At 34.3% G+C, this 23,734-nt stretch overlaps 1 protein-coding gene across 1 annotated transcript in view; it reads left to right on the top strand.

Moving 5' to 3' along the window:
* LOC123663978 (homeobox protein Nkx-6.2) overlaps positions 1-19,677 on the top strand; it is a 66,755-nt gene extending 47,078 nt beyond the window's left edge. Inside the window, exons 4-5 of the mRNA XM_045598614.1 lie at positions 19,111-19,304; positions 19,491-19,677. Of these exons, the coding sequence (XP_045454570.1) occupies positions 19,111-19,304; positions 19,491-19,677 (381 nt within the window). The remainder of the gene's footprint in view (positions 1-19,110; positions 19,305-19,490) is intronic.
* Positions 19,678-23,734: the final 4,057 nt, after the last annotated feature.

The following is a 23,734-nucleotide window of genomic DNA, read 5'->3' as shown; positions in this document are numbered from 1 at the left end:
GAATTAGAAATGATTTGAAGTTTGTACATAACAATTTGTAAGTACATTGCTTTGAAAGAACTACCTAGCACCATCCAGCATTATGATCATATTTCGTAAATAAGAACTTACGAGTAGAGAAGGTATAAAAATAGTATCCGTAGGTACTCCTTAACTAATGCAGTGAACACTCTTTAAACGTAACGCAACCGGGTCTAATAAGGCTTACTCTCTGAGAGACATCAAATCCTAAGAACGAGAAGAATAGAACATACTTCCCCAAAAATGTACTTTTAAATCAGTACAAAGCACACAAAGTACAGTACAAAGTACAGTAAAAGATTCGCGGTAAAAGCTTTGCGGTTGCGGTTTTCTTTTGTCAATTTCGCAAAAACCGATTTCGACCTCCATTTTAGGATACCCTGCCATAAATGAATCCAAGTTTCTTTCTCGTGTCAAGTCAAGGACTCGTAGACATTCCATGGTGATACTACATAAACGGTTCCATCTTGACCAGGGAACCCTAAAAGCCGTTCATTGTCCGTCTCCGGTTAATTTGGTCGAATGTTCAGTGATATGTCGTTTTAATTGATTCTTCGTAACGCTCCGGTTCTGATTGATGTTGTAATCGGAATTTCTCTTGATTGATATCTCCAAGCGTCGCCGTACGTCCGACTGTGTTGGGACACGTGTGACTCACTGGGTACTCTCGTTTTTTATTACCTTTAATAGGTAACGGTTATTGCATTCCATTTTATTAAAAACTAGCCGACCCGTGCCCACTTCGTTGGGCGTTAATTTTATTATTTTCATGATGCAAATATATAGTAAAGTTTTCATTTCGCTCGTATATAACTCCTATTTGATATTTATATATCATACTATTATTTTTAACTGATTTTTTTTATTCAATAACAATAAAATTTAGTCTATAGCACTCCTGAATAGTATAGCTTTCTGTTAGTGAAAGAATTTTCGTGATCGGATGAGTATTAGCGAAGATTATACCCTACAAACAAACAAAGTTAGAAACTTTACTTTTTTAGAATATTAGTATAGATAATTTAAAAAAAAAGTAAAATCAAATATTTGAAGTAAAACCTCTTTACGCATGTTTGACTTGGGGAGTAAGCTGGTTAAATGCGTGACGAGACCGTCACGAAAAGTGTGATCGGGCAAGGCGAATGGAGTGAGAGATATGCGAGCACCCATTTTCTTTCCCTCCTTCTCTCATAGCCAGTTCGCTTTAACCTGTAATATGCCACTACTAGGCATAGGCCTCTTTCCCCGTGTTTTTCCTCATAACCAGTTACGTTTCGTATATATCTAAGACACAGTGCAGTCCTATTGTCTCTGTCTTGTTGTCCTTGTGTTTGTCATTATCTTAACACTTAAGTCGTGTGGTCTAAAGCACACTCGTTTTTTTTTATAGGATTTTTTTATTACAAAATTATTTACTTTAACTACTGCTTAATTCATTGAATACTAACTGCCAAGACAGACTGTTTTGTCAAAAGTTAATAATAATAGTAAATATATATATTTAATTTTCCTTTATTTTAAGACACATACAACAAATAAATTAACCGAATCGGTCGAGCCATTCTCGAGTTATGTGCTTAGCAACATTCATTTTTATTTATATGGACTAGGACCATATAGTGTACGTACAATGTTGTTTAAGTCATTCCCTGCTTGTTATCATTTCAATATCGAAAATGATATTTTAAGATGTAGGTTCCTAGCGAGTAATTCATAAAAATAAACTAATACAATCACTATACAAATTACTTAAATATAAAATGCCTATCTGTTTTATAATCAAAAAACATAAATATGCATTAAATTGAAAGACATATGACCAAAAAAAGGAAAACATATGACATAGTCAAACACAATAATATTAAATAAGCTTAATATAACATTGATATTAGATCATCTAATAACGAAACGCTACACCCATATCCGTATTGGCAGCATCTAATCCAGACGACCGAAACTGCAAAGGACGAGCCAATCCTAAACGCATTATCCTATCGATTTCGACCGCTACATGTGTCTAGCGCGACTACATCTTCCCCCCATCCCCACCCACACCCTTCTCCCCCAACACCCCCGACACCCCCAGATAGACAACGCAAAGTCAATATGTGGAAATAATAATAAAGGTTCGCGCTCGGCGCATACGTATCGCGATATTATCGTTGTATTATCGTTGTAACAAGTGAACGAAGCGATACAGCTTAGTTATTGCTTACTCTGGGCCGATTTATCGCGCGATCGGGCTGTTTCGTTGGCGAATGGCCATTTTGATGATGATGGCTCGGTCGGAGGTACTTCGGAGTCACAGCGCTCGTTCTAAACTATGTTGCATGTGTATTGTTACATGTTATGAGATTTCAACATTTCATTACATGTTTCGCTTTGTTATAAAGCACAAATTCATTATATTAAATTAGATATATTTTTTATTAATAACGACCTAAGCGTATTTCTGTTTACTTATGGTTTAATGCGATAATCTTAGGCACTAGAAGTGTGGTTAAAAAATATGTTTTGGCCTCAATTCTCGTGTTGGTTGAAAGATTTCGACGCATTAAGGTTTTACGATAGTTTCAAATTAATCTCTTGCAATATCAAAGATTCAATTTGTCTAAATCAAAACTCAATCAATATTTCCCTAGCCCTAGCCCTGCGGTCACCAACCCGCCTGCCCAGCGTGGTGACTATGGGCAAAACACATGAGTTCACGTTATTTTTGGCGTAAACTTGTGGAGGCCTATGTCCAGCAGTGGACTGTATAGGCTGTAATGATGATGATGATGATGATGAAAACTCAATCAAACTAGATATTAAAACTAATGAGCTCACTCGACATTTCCTGTTCAATAAGCTTATATTGACGAAGAAACGAACATTTGTCTACTAATACACGCGTGACCAGAATATTAATTAAATTATTTATTTAATACTTTATTGTGTACTTCAAAATACATACATATAAAATAAATAATAATATTATGGCAAAATACAATGACATTAAGCGAAAAACAATATCATATCATAGACAAAATCACTTGATATTATTACATGTAACATGGCGTTCAGGGCGATATGTATTCATGAAGGAACCGCTTCGATCTTTACGTCATAGCTTTCATAGGGATTTCATATGATTATCGACTATAATATGTTCTTATATTATATAAGGTTTAGCCGCGACTTTGCTTGCTGTGTTAATCAAATCTAGTTACTAATTTTATTGTTAAGCTAACAACGTTCGAGACACACGGACATACATATCGTCAAAAATAAGTTTATGCTAGGGTTTCTATTATAGAATAATCCCTGAACGCTTTTTTAACTTTCGTCCTTTTCCAGTTACAATTTCATACTATAGATCCATATTTTTTTTTATTTATAAAATTTGATCCACGGGCTCAAAATGCCTGTGCCTTTTGTTTATCATGCATGCATTATAATAATACCACAGGCGATTTTTCTACTTATTATACTACAGATCAACAGTCCTGTGACTGCCTAGTGAAACTAGGACGAGGTCCGACACTGACGGTTTTTTTTTCCTTACTAAATACTGTTTATGCAGAAGTATATGTACACATAATTGCTTTCTAAGTTCTTACATTATTATTTTTCTTATCTATGTCTATATTTACACTTATTTGCTAGTTATCATATATGTACACTTATTTCCTAGTTATCATGTATGTACACTTATGTTCTACTTACAATGATCCATATTAATCATACACACCTATTCAGATGACTAAAAATGTAACAAACAAACAAAATAATTTCAGATAAGTGATATTATAGAATTTATATAGAGATTATAACAGACTCGGCGAGTGTCTTCTCGTGGGTGTGTATCAGCGCGCACTTTTACAAGGCGATGCCAATAACTCGTAACTTGTACACCCGTACAGCGGCGGCCACGATCATTGGCCAATAAATATATATCTGACATTTTAAAATATAAATGCCATATGTAGGTGCAGATACTTACATATATATAACATGTGGGACTGTCAAACATCTGCCAGACATATATGTAAAAGAAATCATAAGCGATTTTACTATTGCAAATTAATTATTAAAGTATAATTGTGTTTGATTGCAAACGAAAATAAACCGACTTTAATTACCCACTTCAATTATTTACCTGTAATACAACATAGGTAGACGAAAAAATAGTCAAGTAAACGCGCATTGTTAGAGATAAATCAAAAAGTAGCCATCAGATCCTAATCAAATTTATAGAGCATCAACTTTCGATTAGATAAAAAATAATCAAAATCAGTACAGCAGTGAAAAGTTATACCGTAGCAAATACGCATGATTAGATATAAATCAAAAAGTACTTTTCAGATCTCAATTAAATTTAAATGAGACAAATAACATGCACCACCTTTCGATTAAAAAAGAACAATTTTTTCAATCATTGAAATCCGAATCTGCCGAATGTTTTCAACAGCATCTGTATTTCAAATCCGGTGGCATCTTCACATTAACTATAACACAATATTATACAGTACCGATTTATAACAACCGCTCTGGTGTAATGGTGCGTGTAGTCGTGTAAACATCGATGGTTTGCGGGTTCGATTCCCGCTCGAAAATGGATATTTGTATCTGTACAAATATTTCTTACCGGTTACGATGTGATATACTTGTGGATCTCTCTACCATGCCTCGAAGAGCGGAGAGCACGTTAAGCCGTCGATCTCGGTTGTTATCGCAAGTACCTGATAGCGATCGCTACTCATAGTAGAGAACATATTCGCCAAACCGCAGTGGAGCAGCAACTTCAATCTAGGCCTATGACCAGCACTGGGATTTTACAGGCTGAATAATAACGGTTTATAAATGTTCTTAAAGTCGACATAAGTAAAGAAACAATAATATTCCAAATTTAAAATATATTCATGGCGCCATTCTTAGTCTGTGGTGATATCGCCATAAATTATTAGCTTATTAAATATGTATAAGTGTATATTTATAATGTCCACAAGTGTAGGCGTGTCGTGCGAGGCGTGTTATTGGTAAAGTTTTGTCTCCACACATCGCTCTACTTTGCACTTTCTTGTTTTTAACACAGCGAAAATACGATAATGTCGAATATACTTAGTTTGTAATATGTGTGCGTGTACTTTTTGTATCCTTTTTTTGTTTTTTTTTTTTTTGGTGTGGCTTCCTTAAAGTATTTGTGATTTGAAACTGTATGGAACGGAAATGCGTCACAATAAAGAAAAAACACATCTATCTCACTCTCTTCAACTACTTTTCAGAAGTTTCACTTCTGCCGTGTATGAATTGCACACACACAGTTTTTGAAGTAAAACTTCTTTACGCATGCTTGACTTGGGGAAGTAAACCATTAAGTTGGTGAATGTGTGACGAGAGTGTTACGAAAAGTGTGATCTTTTTCTATAATTTTTTGTGTTCATTCCCGTTTGTTATCTCACTGTTATGATCCTCTTTTAGGCTTCCAGAAACAGAATTTAAGTAATTTAATGCTAGTTTCAATATGAAGAAGTGAAGGACTTTATTGAGTTTATTTTATACTTCATTATCTGTGTCTACGTACTTGGCTAATGTGACAGAATACAAATTTCAAAATATTGGAAAGAAAAACATTGTCAAAACAATACGTTTATTATTAATAATAAAAAAGCGATTTGGCAAATCCGATCAATCGTCACAAAACTGCGACCATAAACAAATTCGTGAGAGCACATCCGTTATCCGCTGTCGTGTATCCGTGCTCCATTAATAACCTGCCTTATCCCGCCTAATCTGCCTCTCATTCCCGCTTTCCGCGGACGATTCTTTTTCGCGGGAAAAAAACGACGCCATGTTGGCTCTCGACAGATTTATGGCGCGGGATTAAGAGCTCGATAAATAATAAAACAGTGCTCGGTATCAGTATTGGTTTTATGGGGAATTTTCAATTTGTTACGCGATTGCTATCGACTGGGGTGACTTTGGTCAGCGTGAGTTGACTTGATATAAGAATATTACGATCGACTTTTTTCTTTTTTTTTTTTTTCAATAAAAACAAACAAAAGTCTTCCATTAAAAATCCTGCAATAATATACCAATTTGCAATAAAATGGGATTTTTTTAAAATTAATTCTGTAAAAGAATAGTTATATAAATTCAAATGAATGAAATCGTAATATTTTTTACAGGGAATTTAAATTAGCCACAGATAATTTAAAACACCCCACAATTCGAAACTTACACGTCACCGCTCAACGATTACATTCTAAAGCTAGCGACACACTCGCGATTATACCCTAAAGCTGGGCCACACGATAAGGAAAACGAATGCGGTCTCAGTCAAAACAACGTTTAATGCCTTAATTTAAATTTAAATGACAGTTAAGCCGATGGCGCGGACTTGAATGGCGAACGAAATGTTTGTTTATACTCGATATCAAAGGATTTATTGAGATGTTGACATTAGGGTAATGGAAATGTTAATGAAACGTAATAAGGTTGACGTTGTTTTGATATAATTTTATGTATATCTTCTATTGATTTAATATTTACTATCGATTCAGCCTGTAACATCTCATTGCTGGGCATATTCCTCTTTTTCCGTGTACGTAGCTTGTCCACCACGATGCTCCACTGCGAGTTCGCGGACATGTTCTCTACTATGAGTAACGATCACTATCTGGTATTTATGAGAACAACTGGGACCAACGCCTTAACGTGTCCTCCAAGGCACGGTCGGGAGACTCAAAAAGACAGACATCCAAACCAGAAAAAATATTTGTATAAATACAAATATCCATCCCGGGCGGGAATCGAACCCGCAAAGCGTCGGTATTTTTGTAGGCGACTACACGCGCCACTACATCAGAGCGGTTGTTATTTCTTTTCACGAGTTGTAATTAATAAAAATAATTTTAGGCAGCACTAAGATACACTAAAAAGTCTCAACCTTTTTATAGGTATTGGGATAAAAAATCAGCATTAACACAGATGTAACTTACATGACTTATACTTTATTGTGTATATATCTAGTCTGTGGCTTATGACCTGTCATTTTTAGCACGTGATTTTTAAGTTATAATCAAAAACCTAAAATTTGATTTTATTTTCAATCTTCAGTCAAAATAACAAAAGTTACATACCGTCAGCAGACTTCCTTTTTACTCATAAATTTCATATAATATTTCTATTGTGATTCAGTAATAAAATGGTGTAAATTATTACATAGATTGAACTGAGGTAGGGCACAGCATGAAATTTCCTGCTCAAAATCTAGAGCAGCCCAACTGGAATAATCCTTGACCTTACAGAATTACAGCTAAATGATACTGTTCTTAAACACTGTTGTATTCCTGTGGTGAGTAAGGTGACCACAACTTCTAGGGGAATTGGGTGTAGGATCGGCAACGCGCTGGCGATGCTTCTGATGATGTAAGCGTCTCTAAACTACGGTAATCGCTTAACATCAGGTGAGCCGTACGTTTGTTTGGCGACCTAGTTATATATAAAAAATATGCTACATACAATCAAAACAATATAATTAATTTTCACTCAAACTTTAAGTTACTTTAATATAATTTGTGTTCTTCATGCACAGAAGTACAATCACTTAAAAAAAAGAAAACAATGATGTAAAGTATCTAAACGATTTGTGACTGAAGTTCATAAAAAATAAACATATAATCCATAGCTTTAATCATCTTAATTCCTTCAACCTTTCTGCTCTCACCTTTATATGTCACTTAATGTCTGAAAAATCTTACACGTCGTCACGTCGACAATATAAAAACGATTTTTACAATTCGTCCTAACGTTGAGTTGACGAGAGGCTTACACGATAAGGGCGGGATTACACGAGCAACCCCCGCTTTAAAATTACATCTGATAGCGAGGTTAGTGGCCAGTAATCGTTCCGCTCGTTTAAATCGTTATCTCCAGTGTGTCTTATGCCTTATTAGATACGGGTAGGGGTGATCTTATTAAAAAATATTTCAATTTTTTTAATTCGTGCCAGTTTTTTAGTGGTATAAGTAATAAATAATTATAAAGCTTTCCCGTTTTCAAGATAAGATTCGCTGTAAAAATTTATAATTAATTACGCTCTTCCAAACGATCTATAAAAAACCGTGTTATTAATCAAAGTTTTAAAAGTTCAAATTAAAGCACGCCTATCACGAATCTCTGCCGTTTCATTAACTCTAAAAAGTAAAAAGAAATGTCAACGAAAAAAAAAGAAGAGCACAGATTAAATTTTAGAGGCAGTCTTTCTTTTAATTAATAAGGGTGACGGCGGGAAAAAATGAAATGTCAAAATTACAACAAGATTCCGTTTAATTATGTCCGGAGGGCGGACTAATTACATTTTCTTAATTTGCAAAGTTTCGTTGGTGTCCGGTTTTGTACGTGTTTGTTCTGTTGGGCGCGTTCAGTAATTTCATTTTGAATTTTATTAATTAAGCGATGTTATATTTCTGTTGATTTAAAATTGATTTGTTATTCTGTACCTTCGTTTTTAATATAGGATTTGAGCTTTAAAAATAAATTCCAAATGAAAAGGAATTGCTTCGTTGATTTCATTATAGAGCAATAAGATAAAATATACTTAGGTAAATAATTAATAACCAAGCGCTATTAAATAATGTCTTAAGGCATCTTAAATAAATATCAACAACATTAAAATGAAATCAGATAATAAAGGATCATCATCATATTCTATATTTTAATGAGTGTAATGCGTAAGTATTACACATTAAGAAAATAGTACCCAAAAGTTTAAAAATTCTATGAATGTCAAAGGGTTATTGACTTTTTAAATTTATTTATCACACAACGTAAAATGAGATGTTTACGATGTTTGTTGATTCTTCTGAGCTAATTACGAACCAACTGACAAACTGTTATCTTAATTATAGACTGATGCGGTTTTGTATAGTCTGCCATTTTGTTTGAAATTACATAACTGTGTAAGCGTTAAAAAAAGTGATTTTGAAGTAATTTTTTTTTTTTGAAAACATTTAAAGACAAGTATTTTTTTAATTTTTGTAGAAGCGTCGCTACCCTTAGAATGTTTTTCATTAACATTTTTATAAGTCTTAAAAAACAAAGGGGTGGTCTCATCCCCGTCCAAATTGTAGATAATTAAGTTTATCGCTTTAATATTCTCTTGTCTTTCGAAATTCGCAAATGAGTTTTTATAATAACGGCAAATTTGTAGCCGCCGCTCTAATCCTTTTGTGATTTATGAGTTTTAATGGCTGAAGGCGAATTTTTTTGGTATATTTTTTAAGCTGATGAAAAAATGGCAGAAGTTATGATTATGCAAATATGTATAACTAGTTAGATCCAATACCAAGCAATATTTAACAATAAAACAAATTAATATTGTTACACATGCTGACGCGAACTATAATAATGATAACAAGAAGGCATGAAACGCGATTAAAAATTGCCTAGATTTTCTGCTGTGGTTTTTTTTTTAATTGCAAAAAAGTTTCTTAAATACATTGAAAATATATATAAGCTTTAGTTAAAAACAATCATTGCCATGATTTTTTTTTGTCTTGTCTTAAAATATCTCTACAAACGTTTCGTTAGGATTTATATCCGCCAAATGTTTTGATTCATATGAGTTTTATATAAAGAAAAAAAAAGAAAAAATTATTCTCACGTAGATTTGTTTACTCTTTATGAACATGTATTATTTAATTTCTTAATTTAATTTAATTTTTTGTTTCATAAGTAATCTCATAATTTTCCTTAACCGATTGGTATTCATAATTTGTCAATTCTTCTGTTTAGGAACGATGATTTTAAGCTGCTCTATCAGAAGCGAAAGGAATCAAAACAACCATACATCTTTGATAAAATTCCGATATTTCGTGTAAGGTTAATCTAAGAAAACACCGGAAAAACTTACTTGTTACATTATACAATGTAAAATTAAGGCGCAAGAAAAGTATTATGATAAAAATCTACAGTTACAAAGGGTTGGAGTGTCAATTATCGAAGCTCAGGGCGGTCGCAGACGCGGCGTGTGAGCCGCACATCATTAGCGTCGTTTGTCACGCCTTATCGCAGTTAATAGCCGAGATTTGTTCCGTTGACGCTCTGTGTGCACGTCGCCTAATGATGCTCACTCTGACCTGTTAGATAAACATGTGTTTTATGGTTTTTTATTTTATAGGAAAGAAGGAAGCAAAATTATAATAGGTGTAATATATGGGAAGAAAAGAAGTCAATATTTAAATAAATACATACATACAGACATATAATCACGCCTCTATCCCGTAGGGGCAGGCAAAGACCACTTCTTTCTACTTGCTACGATCCTTACATACTTCTTTCGCTTCGTCCACTTTCATTATTCCCTTCATACATGCACTTCGGTTTAGGGTACTCTTGACCTGGTCTTTTTTCAAGACGTCCCTTATTTGGTCTCGAAACGTCCGCCTAGGTCTACCCCTTCCAACCCTTCCATCCACTTTTTCGTCAATCGTTCTTCACTCATTCTCTCGACATGATAAAACCATCTGAGCAAACCTTTCTCAATTTTCGTCACTACATCTTCTTTCAGACCACGACGTTTCCTTATCTATCACTATTTCTTATCTTTCAATATTTAACTGTAAGGTAATAATCGTTAAAAATGTGAAATTCTTGTATTTAGAATAGTCGATTTGTACAAACTTTTACGTATCAGTTTTATTTAGTTAGTTTATCTTGGAAGTATATAATGTTAGTACTATACGAGTAGTAACTACTGGTTGCAAATGGTTGGTCTAATTTTTAACAATATTTATTAATGTTCATAATTCATCGACAACAATAACATTTTTTGTCCAATTTATTTTATTATCAAGGGTTGCTATTTATGAAAATGTATTTTATACTAAATTTTTATAACAAATTTGATTGATATTGGCAGAAAAACTTTATATTAAACTATAGATGCAGAATGTAGATTGAAAAAAAAAAAACAAAAATAGGATTCCCATCCCCACAGATTAAAAAACCGCGCCACGCGCACTCAATTTATATTTTTTTTTATCAGCATCCCGTATCAGTCGTTTTGAAGAATTTGTGGCTGATAGGTAAATTGGAATTGTTTGATCGATGGCGCTCACTAATGGCCGCTAAAAAAAATATGAAATACACGCGCGCTGCATTTCATTCGCTTGACTCAAAATGGCGGACTTTTTGATTGATGACTTGTATCTATTGTTTGGACATTCAATGAAGTATATAATACTGTCGTAATATTATATGTAACATGTCTGTACGTAATAACATAGCATTTACTGCTGACAAAAAATTAAAGAATTGTGGAATTTTTTTTTTGACAAATACGACCAAAAATATCACTCTTACTATCATAATATACCTAAGTGTCAATAAAATGTTTTATACGAGATACTTTACATTATTATTATTGTAACATGACGATTCAAAAATATTTTAAAACCCACCAACTTAAATAAAGTAAATTACCTATATATTTTATTTTTAATAGGTACCTACTATTAGTAAGGCCCAAGCTACTTATTTCCAACAAGAACGTTTGTTAAATGAGATATTAATCATGTTTGTTGTTGATTATTTTCACTCACACAAAAATAATCAAAAAAATAAGTAGTAAGTATTTTTCATATAAATTAGACATGGAAATATAATCCACTTAAATATAACCGTTACAAGACATTTTAAATATCATTCTCTATATTTACAATAACACAAGTAAACATGGCGGCAGAGAACTTACTAGAAACCATTACCTATCGGCCGTTCTCGTAAAAATAATAGATATCCATATAATTATCCCGACTAGAGGAAATGAGACAGCACTTATGTTTGTAAAGTGTTAGAAAGAGATAGTTATACGTATCGATGTTCGTCTTTTAGCACTTAAGTAATTGAATACAGGGGTGACTTGGGATATAATGGAACAGTAGGAAAATAATATTAAACGTAATAATATCCTTGCAAACTCTTGTTGGATCGTAAATATAATAATAAATATGCGTATGTTTGACGACAAGCAACCCCCCAGTCACTGAACTATGGAAAGTTTTATAATGACAAAGTGTTTTTACAAATGTGTAACCGGTTCTTCTTGTCACTTTTAAATAAGATTATTGTTCACTGTTTAAAATCACACAAATATTTGTATTGAAATCATTTGACTTAAGTATCTGTATTTAAATAAAAGCTGTTTTGAAGACATTATAAATTGACGTAAACCTTTCAAAAACGTTGTACAGAGAAATTTAAAATAATATTCATTTTATTAAAAACAATTATATAAAGACAATATTATATCTATTTGTATTAAAAACAATTATATTAAAATAAATTCTTAAGATTTTATAATAATGTTGACAATTTGAATGTTGGTTTACCAATATGGCGATTAGCATGAAAAACGTTAAAAAAAAACAATAATGTGTATTGTACGAATTATACTTCATAAATTTATTTTTATGCTTCTTTTAGTTACATTATTTGCATATATTTTTAAAGTTTCACGGTCATTATGATTTTTTTAAATCTAATTATATAATATAACTTAAATTTAATTAAGTGTGCAAAACAAATAAAAATTACAAAATATACGTAACAATATTGACTTATAAATTTTATTACAAAGCGGATAAACAAATACCGTTCAAGTTTATCGTTATGTACGCGTAGTACGTAAAGACAGGCTTTGAATGTAAAAGTGAAGCAAGCATGCTCTGCGCGTATCCACATCTCGTAAAATCAAATGTAGCGATGACATAACAGGGCAGCGTACATTTGCGACAAAACTGTCTTAATTGACTGCGACTAATTTAGTCGTTCGTTAAGAAATTTAAAGATTCATGACAAGCACACGAGTTCACACCATTTTTGGCGCGAACTTGTGGAGGTCTATGTCCAGCAGTGGACTTAATAGGCTTAAATGATGATGATGATGATGAGTAGCTACCTTTTTTTAATGTTTTTATACTTTCAAAGTCTCTGCGAAGTTAGTAACACTTGATTCTGTACTGCACTATCACAGTAAGTCCTATAGAATTAAAAGTGTGTATTTATTTATTAGTATGATTGTAATATATTTGTTAAGTTATCGAAATAGTGATTTTAATAGTTATTTTCATATTATAAAGGTGCCTTTTACAATAAGATCTGTTTTATTGTGTTTCTATACAGTTAAATTATGAAAACAAACGAGTGTGCTTTAGACCACACGACTGAAGTAAAGCTTCTTTAGCTCCATTTTACTTATATTTCCGTCTCAACTTCAGTTCACTTCATCCTATCACACTTTTCATAACGCTCTCGTCACGCATTCGCCAGGTTATTCCTCAAGTCAATCGTTCCAGCGTGCGTAAAGAAATGTTATTTCAAAAATGAATATAATCTTGTGTAATTTCTTCTTATGAAAATGATATATCTTAATATGAAATAATGATATAAATAAAAATTATAAACCAATATATTATACATACGTATGCATATTAAAACTACTGTAAATGCTAGGTGATTTTAATTTTATTACTCTTAATTTGTACACTAAACATTTTAAAAAAGTTAAATTTTTTAGTCTATATTTTTGGAACACACCTTAAGAAAAAATACGCGAAATCATCTGTGCTATTGGGTACTAGTGAAAGCTATTAATTCTAAATTAATAATAATAAAGAAAAAATACACCTTATCAACATCTATTACAAAAATATTATCAATATCCTAAAAAAAGAAGAATAATTACATTATAAAACTAGCTAGGTATATCCTTGCGAATAAAATTACAAAAAAGTATTTACAACTCACGTACTTGATTTGAAATTGAACAAAAATTTTACCGACCATCATGTTGACGTTGTCTAAAAATTAAAGCTGTCATATATATAATTTTAATAATTAATTAATTTACAAAAACAAAAGCAATAATAAAATTTTTAGTTGTTGATGCCGGTATAGCAAGCAGTTATCAATAAAATGCTATATAATTTATGTGGAGTAATTGTGAAGTCTTTTCTAAAAAGGTAGACAAATATCTTAACATTAGCGTATTAATATATATGATCCTTATTAAAAGAAATAAATCTATTGAAGCATTGTCTCCCGTGTACGCAACCTCGATATATCCTTTTGACCCAAATATAAAGTGTAGGTATAAACCTACGTTGCTGTAAATCTTGTTTTGTTTCTACGTTTTATAGTCGCCATGTTGTTTCGCAGTTAGCTTTATTTCCGCGATCGCAATCAGCGCGAAAACGATTCGTGACATAACTCACGGCTGATCCTATACACTATATATTTACTGCTAAACTTATACATAGTTATTTTATTTATGTAAATCTTTATTGTCATTGTTAATTAATATGTAGCATTGTGAAAGTTGAGATTATTAATTATCATCATTATCATCATCATTACAGCCTATACAGTCCACTGCTGGACATAGGCCTCCACAACTCATGTGTTTTGCCCATAGTCACCACGTTGGGCAGGCGGGTTGGTGACCGCAGTACTGGCTTTGTCGCACCAAAGACGCTGCTGCACGTCTTCGGCCTGTGTATTTCAAAGCCAGCAGTTGGATGGCTATCCCGCCATCGGTCGGCTTCTTAAGTTCCAAGATGGTTGTGGAACCTTGTTATTCCTTAGTCACCTCTTACTCTTACTTAAAGTAAATTATTTACCCTCTAAAAAGAGGGACGACTTTTTCTACTGGGGCGGATAGTAGTCTAACGTTAGAAATGCTTCATGGGATACTTGACATATGTGAGGATATACGCCTTTTTACAATTTTCATACCATTCATTATTTCATTGTCAAAGCTAAGGACAGGGCATTTTCCTAAAAATGTCATAAAGATAAGTGGTTAATAAATAATTTTATTTATATAGCTGATCATACAACGGTAAATCGATTACTTCTATTCGTACCATCTTTTTAAGGTTCGAGAGGATACGCCAGAAAAGGGTATTTTACTGTTATGTTCTTATTTTCTTTAAGATAAATTACAGTAAAAAAAAAAGATGACAAAAAACCAGAAAACAGCTTGTCTTCGCTCGTTAAAGACTTTATAGTTGTGTATAGCTGCGAAAGAGTCACTCTAGGGGCAACTAATGGCAAAATTCAATTGGGAAACTATCCTTTTTAATACGGATATTAACCTTTCTATTTGCAAAATAAATAAAAACTATTATTATATACTGCGTGGCTACGGCACTAAAGAATATAGCCACCCCCTCTCTTCCCGTGGGTGTCGTAAGAGGCGACTAAGGGATAACACAGTTCCGCTACCACCTTGGAACTTAGAAAGCCGACCGATGGCGGGATAACCACCCAAGTGCTGGCTTTGAAATACACAGGCCGAAGACGGGCAGCAGCGTCTTCGGTGCGACTAAGTCAGCCCTGCGGTCACCAACCCGTCTGCCCAGCGTGGTGACTATGGGCAAACACATGAGTTCACGTTATTTTTGGCGTAAACTTGTGGAGGCCTATGTCCAGCAGTGGACTGATGGGCTGTATTGGTTTAACAATAAAACGATATAAACAATGTAATTTAAGCCATAATGCGTGCAAAAAAACAAATTTTACTGAAATTGCAAACAGTAATAAAAATAATAAACCGAGATCACTTACCAATTGAATTTCAACGCTCGTCAAAGTAACGCCGCGGAAGATTTTTGCCCAAACAGACAAAACACGAGCTCCTACTAATGGTTTATGTATCATCAGGGCACTTCCGATTATAACGAAGCGCTAACACAATCAATAAGCATAACATAGTCCATTCGAAGCCGAGGCATGTACCACATCGAAGCAACTATCCTGGTTGTATCCTATCAGACACACAACCAACTTACGACCATTTCATTAACAATTAAAAATTACCTTGTTTCCGCTCACGTGTGCACAGACATGCCACTATAAACCCTTATTGTATCATTAAACCTTTATGATCATTTGCCGGGTATCACAATGTCTTGTTAAGAGATCTCTTTATGGACAATTCGTGCTATAAACTTCCCGTAATATACAATCTGGAGCTGTTGTAATAATAAAAGTAGGTGTTCATATAAATATTATAAATGTGATAGCTTGTGAGGGTTGAACGCCTGTTAATCTTAGCCGCTACACTGAACAGTTTGTAGTGAAACTTGACTGATATTGTTGAAGAATATTTTAAATTATAAATAAATTTTTATTCCAAAATTCTAGCGTGATTAGGAGTTTAGGACTAGAGTCAATGTACCTTTATTCTACTACAATATCATAAGAGGTTTCCAAGGCACATCCTAATGTTGTTTCAATCATTACAGCCTATACAGTCCACTGCTGGACATAGGCCTCCACAAGTTGACGCCAAAAATAACGTGAACTCATGTGTTTTGCCCATAGTCACCACGCTGGGCAGGCGGGTTGGTGACCGCAGTACTGGCTTTGTCGCACCGAAGACGCTGCTGCCCGTCTTCGGCCTGTGTATTTCAAAGCCAGCAGTTGGATGGTTATCCCGCCATCGGTCGGCTTCTTAAGTTCCAGGGAGGTTGTGGAACCTTGTTATCCCTTAGTCGCCTCTTACGACACCCACGGGAAGAGAGGGAGTGGCTAAATTCTTTAGTGCCGTAGCCACACAGCACAATGCTGTTTGAATTCATCAAAAATGGAAGTACTTATGACAGAAAAACTTAGAAATAAATACAGTAAAATGAAGAAAAATCGGAGTTAACTTTTATTTAGTTTCAAAATTTTGATGAACTTAGCCACAGTAAGAAAAACTGACATTCTTTTAATGTCAAAGATCTAAAATTTAAATAAAGCTTACCAGTAGAGAATCACATCACTCAATACAATTTACAATAAATATATACATTATACTAGCTGACCCCGCAAACGTTGTTTTGCCATACCTTAGAGGTACCTATACAAAATAGATATTGGCCGATTCTCAGACCTACCCGATAAGCACACAAAATTTCTTAAAAATCGTTCCAGCCGTATCAAAGAATATAGTAAGTAAGATTGTGACACGAGAATCCCTACTAATATTATAAATGTGAATGTAAGTTTGTTTGTTACGCTTTCACGCGAAAACTACTTAACCGATCATCATGAAACTTCGCACGCATATTCTTGGAGGTATTAGAAGTAACACTACTTTTTATGTGAGCAAAACCGCGGGTAGAAGCTAATTATATAATATTTAAGATATATAACCCAAAACAAACTTAAATCATCATTACAGCCTATACAGTCCACTGCTGGACATAGGCCTCCACAAGTTTACGCCAAAAATAACGTGAACTCATGTGTTTTGCCCATAGTCACCACGCTGGGCAGGCGGGTTGGTGACCGCAGTACTGGCTTTGTCGCACCGAAGACGCTGCTGCCCGTCTTCGGCCTGTGTATTTCAAAGCCAGCAGTTGGATGGTTATCCCGCCATCGGTCGGCTTCTTAAGTTCCAAGGTGGTTGTGGAACCTTGTTATCCCTTAGTCGCCCCTTACGACACCCACGGGAAGAGAGGGGGTGGCTAAATTCTTTAGTGCCGTAGCCACACAGCACTTACAACTTAATAACAAACTTAAATAACAAAACCATACATAAAATCAATTACCAATTCCAAACATTAGTAACACGTATAACGATCATGTTACAAGATAAACCGCAATCTATCCGCCCAGCATCTCAAACAGCGCTCAAATAATATCAAGGCTTCATCGACACGCCGAGAGGCTATTAAGCGTGTAACAGTCTGCAACGAGATGTTAACATCTTGCGTACGATCCTCTTCCTCTGTATCGTCCTCGTAACTACTGAATGATATAATTATTATACCGTTTGCGGTGCTGACATAGCGATCGTTTGTATTATTATGTTATTATGTGTATTATATTATTCATTATTAAAAATATGACAATGTAGATGGAAATCTAAAGCAAAAGTATTGAGTGATAGCAATAAAACGCAAATAGATAGTAAGTATTCATTCAGATGAATAATGGGACATCCATGGAATGAAAGTTAAAAAGTTTAAACCATGAGAAAGAATCAGAGATTTATATTTAATTAAGTAACGTTTCACACAGTGTAAACATCGTGACTAAACAAAAATAATTTATTCACAAATATCAAAAACGAAATTCGTAAAATGAAACCTAAAGACCTTTTATTTAAACATCGAACTTATTCTTCGAAGTCGTGAATTCGAAGTATTCGTTTAATATTCGAGATTACGACTCTTATAAAAATAAAGTGGCAAGTAACAAAGAACGTAAACGATAACGACGTCGAGTCAATGCAGATCGCTTTATTAGACCGGAGCCGGGCTGAGTGCGGGATCGACAACCTTTCGAGCCCGCTCTAATCATGAAAATGTATTTATGACCTAATTAAACTCCTGTCTCCCGCTCGAACGACGAGCGCCCGAGGCCTCCACTAGCGCGAGCGAGACGCACGACCCGACCGGGTGATTAATGATTGTTATATGGCTGGTTAAGTACCGTGTAATTTGCAAAACGACCCTTAATTACCGTAGAACATGGCTACTATCGTTGTCTTTATTCCCCGCGACAAGATTTTAAGCGAATGAAAGAGATGAACGACGGTTTCGACTTAAAGGCGGTATTTAATGAGGCATTATGATGTCGGTCGTACAGATTAGGTTCACATGGCGCGGAATGTTGACCCGCTCTTTATATTTGGCTTTCGGGACGGCAAACATGGAGTTTAGTGGCTCGTTTCCAAATGTAAAATGTCGCTTTGCACTGCGCTCATCTGAGCACCTTTTGTTTGAGTTTTGGCCAAATTACGGCTGGATGATTCTAGAATTTTGCTGGCTAGCTAATTTTAAAGTTGGATCGTGCAAATACTAAAATTTCAAATATCCATAAAAGCAATTTATATATTTTTATTATGAAACTTATTCCACTTTATTAAATTGAAACTATTATGTGCTAAAATAGTTCTATCTTAGTCGGATAGATTTCTGATGTAAAATTTTATGATTTCATTGCTTTTACATAGAAATTCAAAGTGACTCTACAATCTTCTACACGTGCCAATAATATAGGTAACTCAATAAATAGCCTACTAAGAGCAAAATTTCTTCTCCGCAGGTATGGTTCCAAAACAGAAGAACGAAATGGCGAAAAAAGCACGCCGCTGAAATGGCGACGGCGAAACGTAAACAAGAGGAGCTTGGCGATGAGTGTGACGAGCAGGAGTCGCACGAGGCGGACCCTTGCAGCGACGATGATGACGCCAAGCGACCGCGTCTCGACCTTCACCTGCATATGCCTCATCACCGGCAGTGATCCGACCCAAGCGCGGATTTGGCTCGACCCGACCAGGCCCGACCCGACTTGGCTCGACCCGACCACGTTCGGCCCGACCAAACCCGCGCCCCCGATCACGCCCCACAAAGAGACGATAACGCGAGTGCCAAATACGCGAGTGACCGTTACGATAACTATTATTATAATTACGATTATTCTAGAATGTGCAAGGACTCGAATGACGCACCGTTTGACTTGTCGAACTGGCACGTCAGAGTTAACACGAGGTACGACGAAGTTCGTGAAACGAAGACGAGTGAATCCGTTGACAGTGATGAGAATCTAAACGTTAACGACAACGCTGATGATAACAGCCAGCCGATTAACTTCGCGTATTACCACTTTTAAGACCACAGATAATTTAAAAATATAACGTTCGAAGATTAAATAAAAAAATGTTAATTCTATAATTTTCGTTTTAATCTGTGGTCACTAATAAACGCTTTGTATAAATGAATAGAAATTAGAATATTAATTAAATATAAAAGCTCTGTAAATATACACTAGCTACGTGATAATATTAAGTAATTTATTATATTAATTAGATTTTACAAAAGCATTCTGTCATGTAATTAGTTTTAAGATGAACCTGTACATTGTATAAGATTCTCGGTGCCAATATCTTCTAAACTAGCATCTAGACGTGACGTTTCTTAACCTTCCGAAAAATTAAAAGCCTTTTTACACATATACTTATTTATTCCATAAAAAAGGCTCAAAGTGTAACATGTAAATTTGATCATCGCATTCATTTATACCTTTGAGGACATAATATAATAATATAAATATAAATCGATTCTGAGTTTTTGATAATTATTCATTTCAAAGCCCGGTTGTACCTGATGCAACGTCTAGATACTTCGAGTTTGCCAAGTGATTCGAGCACATAAATAATATCAAATCACGTACATAAATAATATCAAACATATTCTCTAACATTTTCTTTTATTATTTATTATATTCATTAAGGATGTTTTCTTTGTATATCTCTGTTATGTTTAACAGAAGAATGATACGGTTCCTAAGAAGTTTGTCTGCTAAAGACGTGTAGATACAGGCTAAGTTGCAACGTTAATCTAGTACCAAAATATCAAATATCACTAACGAACGTCAAAAATTAATGCAGTTAACATAACTATAAGAGCATTTCTTACGCACGAACACAAAATTTACTGAACGTTACTGTTCAAATACATGCTTATAATCGTATAATATGTTCGTTTGTATTCGCCGTGTCTAAACGCATCAGTACGTCAATCACAACCAAAATACAAACAGTTTGTTTTGCGATAGCTGTTGTTTTAAGAAACGTCATTCATTGGGATTGAAGCGCAATATGTTGTATATTGTATTTTAAGGCATTATAATGTATAAAGATATTTAAACGAATTTAACTATAGAGGTGAGCACGAACGTTATACCGTCGTCAAAAGAACTAATATTTTATTAATTCAAACCGCCATATATTATATTCATAATGATAGATGTTTAGCCTGGAGTTAGTCCAGTTTCACTAGTTGTGGGTAACGCTATTTGATGGATAACGGTATCCAACAGATAAAAGTTTTGGTATGTAATTTTTTTACAATCGAATTCCACTATGTTTATTAGATTATTCCTATTCGAAAATATGAATCTAATAGTTGTTATTTTTATTTGAGAAGGAACAGGTCCTAATGGCCTATTCTACCTCTTGCCTTTAAAGTCTATTCGTAACTTATTTACAGGATAATCTTTATCCACATCTAGTGAAACAAGACTTAAGCGTTTTATTATTTTATCATTTAGTTCTTTTGACGACAGTACGAAGCAAGCTGTAAATATCGCCCTTCATTTAGATTATATATCACAAGTTACTACATTATGTAATTGTGGATTATTACTATATTTCAATACAAGGAAAGACATACAAAATGAAATATAAATAAAATGCGTATAACTTGTTTTTTTCTTTCTTTGAATGGTAAATCAATAGATATGAATCCTAATTGTTTATATAATTCGCTTGTGTAAGTTATAACATCAATTACCTATGTGTACACCGAGATGTATAATGTTAGCAAGAGTCAATATTATTATGTTTTTCTGTTATTTTGTTATAATTATTAATACTAAACAAAGGAAAATCTCTGTCATATTCACTAATTATTTCAGCAAGTCAATTATTAAAATGTCGATCATAATTTTTTATTGTTAATTTTTGATGATTAAGTACACTTTCGAGTAAAATTTTAAAAAATTTATTTATAGAATTTTTTATTTCTTTATTTAAGGAGTTTTAGTCATTTATAGAATTTTAAATGAACATGGTTATTTTCATTGCTAAATATGTTTAAAACGGGATATTTACCATATTTTTTCATATCGAGCTCCGCAAATCATTACAGCCTATACAGTCCACTGCTGGACATAGGCCTCCACAAGTTTACGCCAAAAATAACGTGAACTCATGTGTTTTGCCCATAGTCACCACGCTGGGCAGGCGGGTTGGTGACCGCAGTACTGGCTTTGTCGCACCGAAGACGCTGCTGCCCGTCTTCGGCCTGTGTATTTCAAAGCCAGCAGTTGGATGGTTATCCCGCCATCGGTCGGCTTCTTAAGTTCCAAGGTGGTAGCGGAACTGTGTTATCCCTTAGCCGCCTCTTACGACACCCACGGGAAGAGAGGGGGTGGCTATATTCTTTAGTGCCGTAGCCACACAGCACCTCGCACCACGCAGCGCAAAATAAATATAAAAAACATGATAAATATCCCGTTTGAAATATATTTATTCATAGACTAATTAAATGTTTTATATGATTTGAGATTTATAAAATAATGAACTATATTCTGACTGATACTTAAATTTTTCTTTATATATTACTTTATACCGTAAACTTCAATGTCTTTTTAATATTCTTATTAATAACATTGGCTCTTAAGCGATTATATAAAATAAATCATACATAACAGAGTCCGACGCGGAGAGTCTAATTGATGTGGTTGAAATAAACAGTTAGTTAATATCCTCTTGTTTCATTTGTCCCGCTAACAGAGAAGTTTACTTCGAAACTTTTTACATATTTACGCTTACGATTCATCCTGTGACATCCCACTGCTGGGCGTAGGCCTCTTTCTCCATGCAGGAAAAGAATCGGAGGTTGCACGGTGCTCCACTGCGGGTTAGTGGAGTTAAGATCGCTTCAGGTTGTAATATCCCACTACTGGGCCTCTTTCCCCATGTAGGAGAAGGATCAGAGCTTAATCCACCACGCTGCTCCAATGCGGGTTGAGAGATATATTTCCTACTATGAGTAACGATCGCTATCAGGTGTATATGATAACAACCGGGGCCGACGGCTTAACGTGCTCACCGAGGCACGGTGAGGAGACCCACTAGGACTGCACAAACACCCAGACCACGGCAAATACCTGTATGGCAATACCAATGTTTGTCGCAACAGGTACAATCCATGGCTGTAACCGCTGCGCTACCGCGGCGTCGGAGTTAAGATCGCTATCAGGAAATCTGAGCGGGAATCGAATCCGCAAGTCACCGGTGCTTTAGCGCTAACGCGGTACACGCACGAATAGAGCGGTTATATTATAATAAAACAACTTTTTCGGATTTTATCGTTTGTTTATGAAGGTTTTTAGATGCCCGAAGTTTCATTATATTGTTATATTTGTTCTACCTACTATATAATAATTGAATTGGTTCTCACATCGAGAATTATAGTATACTAGCTTTAACCCGCGGCTTCGCTCGGATTGAATTTTTTTATATAAAAAGTATCCTATGTTACTTCTAATTGCTCCAATAATAAGTGTACAAAGTTTCATGATGATCGATTGAGTAGTTTTCGCGTGAAAGCGTAACAAACAAGCTTACATTCACATTTATAATATTAGTAGGGATAATACATAATATTAAGGATTACTCAAAAAGCATTCGTCAAAGCTCGTTCAAATTTAAATACAGCTACAAGAAAAGCATTAACTTTCGAATCAAAAAAGAATCATCAAAATCGGTACACACAGTAAAAAGTTATAAAGTATCAAATATAAGTACAATGGAATTGATAACCTTCTCGTTATTTTGAAGTCAGTAAAATTTATACTACCACTAAAAAGGATATTTATTTGTCCTTACTATTGTAAATTAAATATATTATGAAGTGAAATGTACAAAAGGAAGGAGTGAAAAAGACTAATCTGTAATAGATAACTGCGATAAATGATATATTAAAAATAGTATCAGAAAAAAATAAAGAATAGGCTTAAACAATAGTTTGCTAAATGGTTGTTACGTTATTCTCACTCTCATTTTGCTTTCTAGAGATACATTTTTGACAGTAGTATAAAAGATGGCTTTAAATTTTCAAAATCGTGGTTATATTCAAAGTTTTCTTGATTATTACGTATA

This window comes from Melitaea cinxia, chromosome 21 (assembly GCF_905220565.1).
Source record: "Melitaea cinxia chromosome 21, ilMelCinx1.1, whole genome shotgun sequence".
Lineage (NCBI taxonomy): Eukaryota > Metazoa > Arthropoda > Insecta > Lepidoptera > Nymphalidae > Melitaea > Melitaea cinxia.
The sequence above is the reverse complement of the archived record's forward strand: the minus strand, read 5'-3'. Positions and strand labels throughout refer to the sequence as shown.